Below are 12,006 nucleotides of genomic sequence, written 5' to 3' on the forward strand. Positions count from 1 at the left end.
TTTTCATGTAAATGTATCCTCTTCCAGAAGTTTAAAGAGCTGTATATTCTTCAGGCATTCCTCTTTTTAAACAATGACCTTACATTACTTTTTCAAAGATTACTAGATAAGGATTAAGGATAATGTTTTAAAAATGTTATTCAATTTCTACTTAGTTATGCCTGGTATAGCTAGAAAATTTAATTATAAAAATGCCCTTGCTGCTTCAAGATTTTATTTACACAACTTTTCCAGAAGTCACTTTTAAAATTGGCTATTCTTCATATAGCCAGGTTTTCCAAAACCGTGGAAAATCTGGTTCTTAAAAGGAAAATAAGGAATGAATTAAACAGATATTAAATCTCGAGAATTATTTTAGCTGAAGATCCACTGCTATGGGCCATCTTATCACAGGGCCATGAACAACATTCCTGTTAACCTGCAGACGGAAGGTCAACATTTTCTTAATACTTTCTTTGAAAGTTAGAAATGTGCAGAATCTAAATTAATACACATCGTATACAATGAATATACAGTCCAACTCTCACTTTTCAAATGCAAATCATATTGATTTCTTCCTCCAGCAAGACCAAAGCAGAAATATTCACTTCATAAAACATTTGACATTTCTCCAACTTTGCAGGGTAAATGCTTCACTACCAACAAAGATATGATTTTATTTCATGAAGGAAAAGCACATAAAATGTAGAGATAAGGAAGAAAGGAAAACATTTTGAGTGCAAAAGAGGTGGTTAAATATTTTACTTGAGGCAGTTTTATTTAAGTTAATTGTTAATTCCATGCTGTTTCGTTGTAATACAGATTCTATGGTCTGTGGTTCCAGTCAGATATCCAGTAGTACAAACTAGTTTCAAGTTAACAAAGTACAGAAGAAATCATATGCATTATGCAGATTCAGGGGGGAAGAAGAAAAATAGACTATTTCATGTACTCATGCAGGCTTAAAATCAACTTTATTAGTGCTTTTTTTTTTTTTCCTTTTTGAGACAGCCAAATGGAGACCTGCATTTGTCTTAGTTCTAAAAGCAACAAGGCTCCTTCACTTTTATAGAGCTGCAGCCATCCACCCACCATCATCAGCCTATGTGAGCAATACAGTATTTTAGCACAAATTACAGTCCAGACCACTGGTAAATGTTACTACATAACTACTACTTGGTGATGTTAAGCATTTTGCTCCACATGGATATCAAGAAATTTGCTTCAACTTTCTCTGAAAAACTAAATTAACAAAAAGAGCACTTTGTTTAGACTTGCCCTTTTTAAAGGTTTAATTGTTTTCTTTAACTGCATCGTATAATTGCACTAACACAGAAATATTACAGCTCAAACCACTAATAGTAGACATATCAGTAATAGTAATAAAAGTTAATTTCTGTAATTACATTAAGAAAAACTCAAAATATATCCAGCAACTGATAAAAATGTTGAGAAATAAAGCAAATGAACATAAAAAAAGGAAAAATGTTGTACCAGAATGACGACAAAAAACAAAACAAAACAAAAATCCTCCAAGAAATCTTAAGTTCTGACCATTCAAAAATCATAATTGAAGTTTGTTTCATGAGTGGTATATTTTATTTCAATTTAAGGGCTAATAAAACAGAATAATATTAAAAATCAAACAAAGGGAGAGAAAACTGGAGGCAACGAGCTGTTGAGTGCCACTCATAAGGTTGGGCTTGGTGGCTCCCTTTGTGAGTGGGATCTGGGGAAGGGGAGGGGGAGTGGGGTGGAGTCTCATATTGGCTGTGTTGTCTCATTGGTTTTCATCCTCCACATCTTGCAGCGCCTCTTTATTCTGTTCCTCACCTGTGCACAGAGAAACAAAGCCATTGTTATTGCATTGTACCACAACGGTGTGTCCCTTAAAGAAATCCATGTGTGATGCGTTGATCATCAGGTTTGCAACCCTTGCAAGATCTGTGCATTAGGAGTTTGCCAAATAAAACGCTATAAAAAGCAAATATTAAATAAATTAAGTTAAGAACTTAATACATGCTGTGAGAAAAATAAAATGTATCCATCATATTACAAAAAAATTATATAATTTCCAAGCTCCAAAAAAAAAAAATTAATTGGCTCAAGTCTAATTTGAATGCAGTGTTCTCATATGGTCATTTAATTGTCACACGTAATTCAGTTCCCAAACCAAAGGATAATAACCTTAGACACCTGTACTGTACATTTCTAAGGAAAATTCTAATATATTGGTATAACACAGCCATTCCAATTGGACAGAGGATCTGGCAGTGATCATGCAGAAACGGTTTGTTTCAGACATGCTGCACATATAGCACTCTGGTGGCTACAAAGATAGCAACACAAAGCTTACAAACGGGTGAGTGATTATGCAATTTGTGGACAAAAAGGCAAGTGCTGGAAAGAGTGGCCTCACTTACAAATAAAGTTTGTGGGCAATTAACATTTTCCTTTAGGAATCTAAATAGTGGGGATGAAAAAAGGCAAGATGGGTTAAGTTGGACGGCATGAGGTTGGACACATTACAAGATGACATGAAATGTAGTAGAGAAAGATCATACTGCTGGCTTTGCACAGAAAAGCAGTGGTGCGCACTAGATCAACTTTTGAAATCAATAGAGGAACATCAAAAAGGTTTAAAAGCCATTCAAAAATAAATACGCCCTTCCGTCTCATTTCTGGGGTATGAATGGATGCACTACATTTCATATATCAAATATTTACATTAAAACCACTACAGTATACTGAGAAAAATAATTTCTGGTGGATGGACTTAAAGCTGCAGTCCGTAACTTTGTACGGACAGAACTGTATGCTTCTTGAGCAGGGGTGTCCAATGTCGGTCCTGGAGGGCCACTGTCCTAAGAGTTTAGCTCCAACTTGCCTCAACACCTGTCTGGAAGTTTCTAGTATGCCTAGTAAGATCTTGATTAGCTGGTACAGGTGTGTTTAATTGGGGTTGGAGCTAAACTCCGCAGGACAGTGGCCCTCCAGGAGCAGGATTGGACACCCCTGGTCTTGAGGAAGAACATTGCAGCCGGAGCTACTTCTCTCTGTTTATGTCTATGGCGAGTCACGCAGGGACTGTGCTCCTCCGCAGCGGTTCCTACCAGACCGGTCTGAAATAGTCCCAATATAAACACTTATTATGAGTGTACCATAATGATTAAGACAAAAACACGGTTTGGAAAATGGATTCGTGTTGTACACTCTCATTATATAATTTTTGTATATCTTGAACACAAAGTTACGGACAGCAGCTTTAAATAAACAGAAAAATAAAATCTTTTTTTAATGTTTGCTTGCACAATTTTACTTTCAAAGTAGAAAGACCCCTCGATTTTAACTCTTCTTTTAGAGGAGGATATTAGAGATGCCTCACAAGTCCTAAATCGGGACACTCTGAAACAATCGCTCTAAAAATAGCTTTAGTTTGTGGAGGAGCTTTTGAGAATGTCACCTTCATGTACCAATGGGTTTCAAAGACATGTTTGTCAAGTTCAGCATCTGAAACTGCAAGAACAATGATGCGTCTTACCATCTCCCTGCATATCTGAAGTCCATAGTGTCAGGTTATCACGTAACAACTGCATGATGAGTGTTGAGTCCTTGTAGCTTTCTTCACTCAATGTGTCCAGTTCAGCAATAGCATCATCAAATGCCGCCTTCGCCAACCTAAGATCAACAACCAGATACACAAACTATTGTTAAGTATGAACAAACAAAGGAATATATTGCAATAAATACCATCTTGGTCAGATAAGAGGCCAAACAGCTCTAGATGCCACCAGATTCATGCAAATGTAAGATAAGAATATGACTTATACACATTTGCAAACCTTTCATTGGCTGCTGTTAAAAGATTTGAAATTGATATCGGCATTGAAAAGCACGAAAACGAACCTGCATGCACGGTCGGGAGAGTTGAGGATTTCATAGTAGAATACGGAGAAGTTAAGAGCCAGACCCAAACGAATAGGGTGTGTAGGCTGAAGGTCTGTCATTGCAATATCACTAGCAGCTTTGTAAGCAACCAAACTGTTTTCTGCAGCCTCCTTCCTGTCGTTTCCTGTGGCAAACTCGGCGAGATACCTGTGGTAATCGCCCTTCCTGAGGCATCAAAGGGAGAAAAGGTCTGTTTAAAACATGCATAAATAAAGCCATGACCTCATTATGTCACATACGATTCAACCTTAGATTCACTTAGGAAAAACTCATGGCTTTCATACATTTTGTAGTAGAAAACCTTGGATTCTCCTGAATTTGCAGCTGGGATTAGGTGCTTGTCCAATACATCGAGGATGTCATTGCAGATTGATTTCAACTCAGTTTCAACCTGGACATGAAAATGCAAAGGTTAAAAGCATAAAGTGCATCACATCACTTAATGAACGCTAGTTAGCACACGACTTACCGTTTGCCTATATTCCCGAATCATTTTTAATTTGTCCTCTCCACCCTTATTCTCCTCTTTCTGCTCGATACTACTGATTATCCTCCAGGATGCTCTTCTCGCCCCAATAACATTCTTGTAGGCCACAGAGAGCAGGTTTCGCTCTTCAACTGTTAGCTCAACATCCATCCCAGCCACTTTCTTCATGGAGTCAACCATTTCTGGAAAATTAAAATGAATGTGATGGACATTTTGCTTGCTGAATTTGATCACAACCAGAAAGCAGAATACACAACTATGGCTAAAATATGCACATATTTTTTTGCCAATCATAAAGCAAGGAGTGCAACAGCCGGGTTCTGGAATTAAAAAAATAACCCCATTCATTTTCTCCATAGGGGAATTGATCTTGAATGTAACTTATAAATCTTTAAATAGAGACACACTGTGAGCGACTAACTTGTTAATGGTAGAGATGCTTATGTTGAAACTACCAACCCTCATTACATCTACTTATTTTTTTAAATAACCGTGTTTAACAGTGGAATATTTGCATTTTGCAGAAAAATCGGAGCATTGCGACAAGCAAATCGTAGCACTATTAGTGCCTACCCAATCCCATGAAACACTGAAAATGTTGTAATCTCGACAATTCGCCTGCATCTATGAAACCTTTTACAAGTACAATCACAGCGGAACATTCAAATCTGCATTGGCACTGCCGCTGACCCAGAGAGAGCAGTAAGTTGTCATGTATAGGTATGAAACATCTTCACAAACAGTCTTTTCAACCAAAGAGTATCAGTATCATTATTTCTGTTACAATAAATCAAATTGTGTAAATCGATTTATAGGTTGGATATATTATAACACTGCTGTCTACAGTAGCGCTTAAAATAAAGTAAATCACCTTTTGAAAGTAACTTGACGCATCAAATAAAGATTGTCCGACTGACAAGAATGCATTGGGAACAGGTGACTTATTTTTTTTTTTTATTGAATCATTCATTCAAGGGATTGGTTCAAAAACACTGACTCATCCAGTAATGAAACAAGTGAAGTATTTATGAATGAGTCATTGAATCATTCATTCACACACAGATTTAAAAACAACAATAATATTTCTAATTAACATCTTGTAGCAAACAACATCTTGTTAGAACCTTTAATAAATTACATGTTATTTTGTTTAGTTGTCTATTCAGAATCATGGGAGAACCATGATCTCTCTTAAACAAAATAAATAAATAAATTGTGGTTCTCAAATTATCCAGAATTGTGTAGTTCTGCTATAGTGTGTGTATTATATATACTTATTCGAAGAAGAGACGACAAACATTAACAATTGTACATTTGCATTAACCTAGTGTAGTCAGTATTCAATCATAAAACTCTGTGCATACCCTTTATTAACTAACCATCATTCTACATACTTGCAGCATACTTTTAAGTGCTGAGTAAAAACCCTAGATACCTAATATGGGTTAATGGGTGACTAAACTAGACAATAAATTACCAACAAGGCACAGTTATAGCTGTTGGTTTAGTTATCGTTAGAATCATGAATACCACAAGCCAGTGAACCTCTTCTCTACAGTCTGAAATGAAATCCCACTGCAATACTGTATCTGAGCTTACAAAGCATTAATTGCTTTGCTTTACTGTACAACGGCTGCGTCTCAAAACCTACTGAGGTACCTGCCTAGGCAGCATTTTTGGGTATCACATTCACAGCCCAACGCGCCCATAATACGCAAAAATGCTGTCCCCCCAAGTAGGCAGCTCAAAAGGTTTTGAGACACAGCAACGGTCTCTCGTAATGTGCTGCGGGGGTAAACGCAGAAAAGAGCGGCCCTGATACAGAAATAACTCCTTATCGTGATTAATTGGGTCGATTAAGACAGCTGTTAACTAATATTTGAACCGTTCTTCGCCCACATGAGGCTTGAAGACTGCAGCCACCCCCTCCGCCATGGCTAGCAACAGCTTGCCTCACCCACTAACTCTCCGCCATTTTGTCTCCTCAATAAACGTCTCCATCTTCATATGCCATTCTGTAGTCACCCCAATATCACATCGACAGAATTAACGGACAGCACGAATAAAAGAATCAACGCTTTTAAAGGGTAAACGGGGCTCGGCTTGCCATTTACAGGATGTTCGCTTGGTGTAACCGCGAATTAAGCCAGCCAACCCGACCCGACAGTTAGTCTGCCTGAGCACTCGCTTTGTAAAAACAACGTTCCCGTTACTTCTTAATTTCTCTTACCATCATATCTCTCCGCCTGCTCGGCGAGCTTGGCTTGGTACACCAAATCCTCCCGGTCACCCATGGTGGACAGCGCGCGGCGAGCGTGTTTTGTGAGAGATTGGGAGTAAAGGAGGAGTGTGAGTTCACCGGCAGGCCCCTGTGCGAGCAACAGCTGCGGATTGAATGGTGGAGTAAAGATGGCGTTACACCTTCATCCGGGGACTTTCACACAGAGCAGCTCCACACACTCCCTCTCTCCCCTTACGAATGCTGGATTTGAACCCTCTTTATTTAAATAGAGAATGAATGATATGTGCCTTAATGCACTTTTTTTTTTTTTTTTTTTATCAAACATTGTGTATTAAAGTGGCACATTTAGGAGCAACGTTATTCTATAACGTCAATAGAATTTAAAGGAAGAATTGAAATTAACAGTTATAATTTACTCACCCTCATGTTGTTCTATGGTGTGTAATTGTTAGAAATATATTTAAAATGACCCAAATGCAATACCATTTGAAATAACGCCTTAAAACTTAAAGGGACAGTTCACACAAAAAGAAAAATTACTTTAATTTACTGTCAGCATACAATCAGATATTTTGAGAAATGTCTGTTTGTCAATATTGTTTGGTGACCAAAACTCTTCAAAATATCTTCTTTTATGTTCCATAGAAGAAAGTCCGTCATACAGGTTTTGAACAGCAAGTGTTTTATCATTTCAATTGAACATATTAAAAATAAAATTTGGGCCTAGACTTCCTTTACAAGTATATTTTTACCAATTACACCATAGAAATTAAATTGTGTGCTGTTTCAGTGTAAAACATTAACAATGTTACAAATGTGCCTGTATGATATTCTTTGAAATAGCATTGTACATGATACATATGGTAATCATCTATCACACTATATATAAAAGTACCATGCTATTATTATCTGATGCAACTTTACAATTTTCATCCAGATTGGCTTGTCAGAATTAATAATAACTGGTCATAAAATAAACCAATGACTTGTACTATGATAGGATAATGATGAAACAAATACATCTCCATTAAGTTGATCCTAATAACAATAGAGTAATAAAATACTATCAAGGCATTATTATTATTACGGACAGAGGCAAAGTAAAAGGTTTGAGTGGCATTACTATAGGGGTCAACTTTATTTCATGTACATGAATAAAACTGTAACAAAAAAAAAAGTAGGGTTTTTTGTGTGACTTAAAACACTGTTCTGACAGACTTGGATGTACATAAAGGATAAACACAAGATTAATTTCACAAAATTACTGTGTTGATATTTAGGTTCTAAACATAATACTTTGGGTACAATTAAAAATGTACAGATACGACTGTTGTGATTACCTATTCAACTCAGTCATAGAGGAAAGTGATGTTTTTTTTAAGGTGAAATCATTCTCACAGGACACAGGTGAGTTCAGACTTACAAGACTCCAACTTTTCTTTGTGGCTGATTTTAGTGATCTAATTTCATCAAGGTAATTTGTGACTGAAACAGACAGTTAATAAGACAGATCATGAACATCAAAGTCCTTCATAATTACGACTTAAGCGACAATTACATAACATGGCCGGCTTGCTGTCACATCATGACAACATACAGCTAACCTACACACATACACGACAAAGCTTTCTAACATTTAGATGTGACATAACCGAAGAGTTTCCAGGTGATTGTCATTGTTACCAAACAAAGTTAGTCAACTTTTCTTTTTAAAAGTAACAACAAATAAAGGTAAAGGGTAAAAATATTAACATTTGACAGTGTTGTTCTGGTAGCCTGTCTATTAGTGTTATAATTTATACATTTGTCCACAGACATTCGATTTCTATTCTCTCATACGGTCAATAGTAATGGAAGTAGGTTAAAAGAAACATTTCTGCAAGGTTGAACAAAACATACTTTTCATACGCAATTTTGCATTTAACAAATTAGGCTAAAAACAATGCTGATTTGGTCATTGACAACAATCTGCAATTAAGGCAGGCAATTAGAAAAACAATGTCTTACTTGGGCATTAAAAAACAAAATACACTATATTTCTGCATTGAGTTAGATAATACAGGCATGATGGAAGCTGATGTTTAAAAAAAAAAAAAAGTCAATAGCCACATAAACCAATAGTAGATAAAGACTACTCGTATGTGCAAAATCAATTGAGCAAAACACATTTGAGGCATCAGGTTAGGCTTTGCACATTAATGTGACACTTCATAAAATCCTACTACGTTATTGTAAAGATAACTGGGTTGTTTTCGAAATATCTATATCTAATATTAAAGCAGTGTTGGGCCACACCATATAAGAGAGGCACTACAAGAACCACTTACTGTATTTTAAACCTTGGCAAGGGAAGTTCTGGCAAAAGCACATTAGTTAATTTGAGTGGAAAAGTCACAACGTTGGATTTTTATTTAAAAACAACAACAAAAGTCTATTTAGTCTATCTTATGTTGACGTATTGAGTCTAGCATTAGAAATTACGGTTACACATTCAAAAAAAAAAAAAAAAACGCATGTAGTGTAATACTTCCAAGTACAGCAATAATGGTCAAAGGAGCAAGTAGTGTTTCCTGATAATATATAATAAAAATGTAGTAAAACAAAGTTACTTGGCGGTAGTGATTAATGTTGCATGGCCCATTTTGTATACATTAGAAATATTGTGCATAAATAAAATAATGCGGTGAGGGTTTGGGCTACTCAATCTTTTATATAGTGTACTGCCCCATGACACGTCTGACCGGCGCTGAGCCTGTAGTGACTGACAAGCCAATCAAAAAGACTAAAAACTATTCAAAGCATGTTCAATCTGCATTTCTGAATATTTTCATGTAGTAGATGATTTGTAGTGTGAAAGCTGCTGTGTTCTGGGACACTAAGTAGTGTATGCTACCGCATTCAAAGAAGCAAAGGAACAGTCCCTTGTTAAGACACCAAACTGCTCATGTTAAGTCCAAGCAGGCTTCTTCCTCTTTTCGCAGTTCACAAGAAGCCACACACTAATGCTCCTCTCTCGGTAGTGTATGGTGTTGTGTGTGGAATTTAGTGTTTACTTGGTAAATATCTTTAATTATTGCATAAAATCTAACAAGGGAATTGTTGCAGGTAATGTGTACATTGGCATGAGACACAATGGCACAAGGTGACGATGAGGCGGACAGGTTAAGGGCAGTAGTGAGGATGTGTGAGGAGCCGGAGTGTGTGTATGTGTGTGAATGAGTGTACATCTAAGGGCTGCTAGGGAAGACAGTCTGCTCTCTCAGCTCAGTTCGTCCTCTGGATTGTGCTGGTCCAGCAAGCGGACATGGGTAAAGGGAAAATGGCCATGCTTTCCCTTGCACTCACCCTCCCACTGCCCATTTACATTGATCTTGGTCACCTTCACCATGTCGCCAACCTAACAACAAAAGACAGTGTTAAAAATGAAGGAGTTACTTTGTTAATGTAATGTACAAAACAGACTTAAACAGAGAATTACAGTTCCACTGGGAGGCGCCAAAACAAAACAAAAATATTTCTCAAAATATAATACAAATGCATTTTTTATGTACAAAATAAGTAAATCCGTGTCTGATTAATACAATGTTGTAAAAATAAATAAATGTGTTACCTCCAAAGCGAGAGCAGTCTTGTCATAAGCATTGGGAACTCTCTTCTGAATCGCCCTGGCATAAACCGGACCATTCTGTAGATTGGGTAGGGATGTGGGCTGGGCATACTGGCCCGGTTCACCAAGCAGAGGTGGAGACTGAGAACTGTGGCCGTCGGAGTTGCCGTGAGCGCCGGATCCTCCGACAGACCCCCCAGGGCCCCCTGATGTTGGCGAGGCCGGCCGGTACTTCTCCACGTAGGGCACAGGGATCATGCCAACACGGCCTTCTGAATTCTGAGCGTTCCACCACTGCTCCTCCGGCTTCTCCAGTACTCTGAGAATATCGCCCTTTCGAAACGGAAGGTCCTCGTCGTCGTTGCCGGGGAAGTCAAAGAGAGCTCGGACGTGCTCCTCTTCAAGCCTCTGAGGAACTCCTCCTGTACCAGCATTGACGCTGATAAAGGACGAGTGCTTGGCTTTGCTGATGGGCTCAATAAGAGTGGTGGTATCCAGGTAGTGAATCTTATAGAACTCCAACAGGGCAGGTAAGGCATCGAATTCCTGATCTCCAATACGGAACCGAGGAGGAGCGAGTCCTGTGAGATGACAGCAAGTGAGCACATATGATAGATGGGTGATCAAGATCTGCTAAACCGTAATGTATGAAGTTAGTCTTGGTTAATAGTGGAAATAATAATTATTATAATAATTATTGTTGTTGTGTAAAAAAATACCACACATTTTTGGGGGCTCAAACAGCTGCATAACAGTTAATAATTTCAGCATTGCTGATTGAGCATCTACAAATAAAAAAGTGTTTTTTCCTCATAAATATATACAAAAATGATACACATTACATACCATTAAACGACTAAATTATCTGAATGACTGAAGCAAAAGTAGTTTATACAAAAAAATAACTGATTTCTGTTCATGTAAACATCTTGAACACATTAAATTACTACGTAAAACTAAAATGACGCAAAAAAATGACACTGGGTACAATTACACTATTCGTAGTATAGAAGTACACAAGTTTCTAAGCGGGCTGCTAAGCGTTTTGCTAAAGCAGTATTTATTCGTCCCATCGTTTGCAGTATTTTGAGATGCACCGCTTACCTGGTCCGGACTGGCGATTGCTGCTAATGCTGTTTATTATGTAATGAGAGACTTTGGAGTTCTCCGACACAGACAGCACGTAGTCCCCGGGAATAGTGATCGAGTCCCGCACCAGGAACACTCCATGCCTCTGCCCTTGGAGCAGCGAAACCGCCTCTTGCCGGCTTAATCTCCCCCAATACCAGCTCCCTCGGTCTTCCGAATCAAAATTTCCGGCCATGACTAGCGCAAGAAAAAAGCCCAGGCTTCACAGGCCTTCCCTTCGCCTCTCCTTATCCGCAAGCAGCGTTCAACTCATGCAAAAACTTTACCGCGTTCCGTTGTTGAACACGTTTCGAATTCGCGCAGCATTAGCACACTTTTCTACGCTTTTTTGTTCCAATCGGGTAAGAAAACAGCCAACGTCGGAATCCCAACGTGCATGAGACGCAAAAACTAAGACTATTCGCCCAGATCCTCTGATAATTGTTTAGTGTAAACCAAAACGTACATTGGAAGTTGTCACAAGGAAGTTCAAATATTTCAAATGGCGGACAAGGGAAACAATTTTTGACCTTATTTCCCGGAAGTGATGCAATAACAGTCAATTTAGGTGGTGCCTATAAGTAGCCATATTGATACGGTCAACGATGAAAATGA

At 38.0% G+C, this 12,006-nt stretch overlaps 2 protein-coding genes across 3 annotated transcripts; both read right to left on the reverse strand.

Annotated features, from left to right (window-relative positions):
* Positions 1-738: 738 nt before the first annotated feature.
* On the reverse strand, positions 739-6,895 carry ywhae1 (tyrosine 3-monooxygenase/tryptophan 5-monooxygenase activation protein, epsilon polypeptide 1). Of its 2 annotated transcripts, XM_079824530.1 has the most exons (7): positions 6,645-6,837; positions 4,397-4,596; positions 4,212-4,318; positions 3,886-4,092; positions 3,521-3,657; positions 2,403-2,442; positions 739-1,812 (listed from the first exon to the last, which is right to left on the reverse strand). In XM_079824530.1, exons 1-6 carry the CDS (start codon positions 6,706-6,708, stop codon positions 2,435-2,437), a joined length of 723 nt encoding a protein of 240 aa, XP_079680656.1. In that variant the 5' UTR covers positions 6,709-6,837; the 3' UTR covers positions 739-1,812; positions 2,403-2,434. The 2 variants fall into 2 exon arrangements, with proteins under 2 accessions (XP_079680656.1, XP_079680655.1); XM_079824529.1 differs by lacking the exon at positions 2,403-2,442 and having other exon boundaries at positions 6,645-6,895.
* A 77-nt stretch (positions 6,896-6,972) lies between these two features.
* crk (v-crk avian sarcoma virus CT10 oncogene homolog) lies at positions 6,973-11,898 on the reverse strand. Its single transcript, XM_079824338.1, has 3 exons — positions 11,368-11,898; positions 10,267-10,844; positions 6,973-10,053 (listed from the first exon to the last, which is right to left on the reverse strand). The coding sequence occupies exons 1-3, from the start codon at positions 11,585-11,587 to the stop codon at positions 9,916-9,918; spliced, it is 936 nt and encodes a 311-aa protein (XP_079680464.1). The 5' UTR covers positions 11,588-11,898; the 3' UTR covers positions 6,973-9,915.
* Between the last annotated feature and the right edge of the window lie 108 nt (positions 11,899-12,006).

This window comes from Gobio gobio (genome assembly GCF_949357685.1).
Source record: "Gobio gobio genome assembly, chromosome: 8".
NCBI classification, from domain to species: Eukaryota; Metazoa; Chordata; class Actinopteri; order Cypriniformes; family Gobionidae; genus Gobio; species Gobio gobio.

Coding starts and splice junctions, on each gene's coding strand:
- ywhae1 (XM_079824529.1), bottom strand. CDS start 6,708: ATGGGTGACCGGGAGGATTTGGTGTACCAAGCCAAGCTCGCCGAGCAG. Junction 4,597..6,644: donor GCAGGCGGAGAGATATGATG/GTAAGAGAAATT, acceptor TTAATTTTCCAG/AAATGGTTGACTCCATGAAG. Junction 4,319..4,396: donor TTCGGGAATATAGGCAAACG/GTAAGTCGTGTG, acceptor TTTCATGTCCAG/GTTGAAACTGAGTTGAAATC.
- crk (XM_079824338.1), bottom strand. CDS start 11,587: ATGGCCGGAAATTTTGATTCGGAAGACCGAGGGAGCTGGTATTGGGGG. Junction 10,845..11,367: donor CAATCGCCAGTCCGGACCAG/GTAAGCGGTGCA, acceptor GTCATCTCACAG/GACTCGCTCCTCCTCGGTTC. Junction 10,054..10,266: donor AGACTGCTCTCGCTTTGGAG/GTAACACATTTA, acceptor TTTTGTTGTTAG/GTTGGCGACATGGTGAAGGT.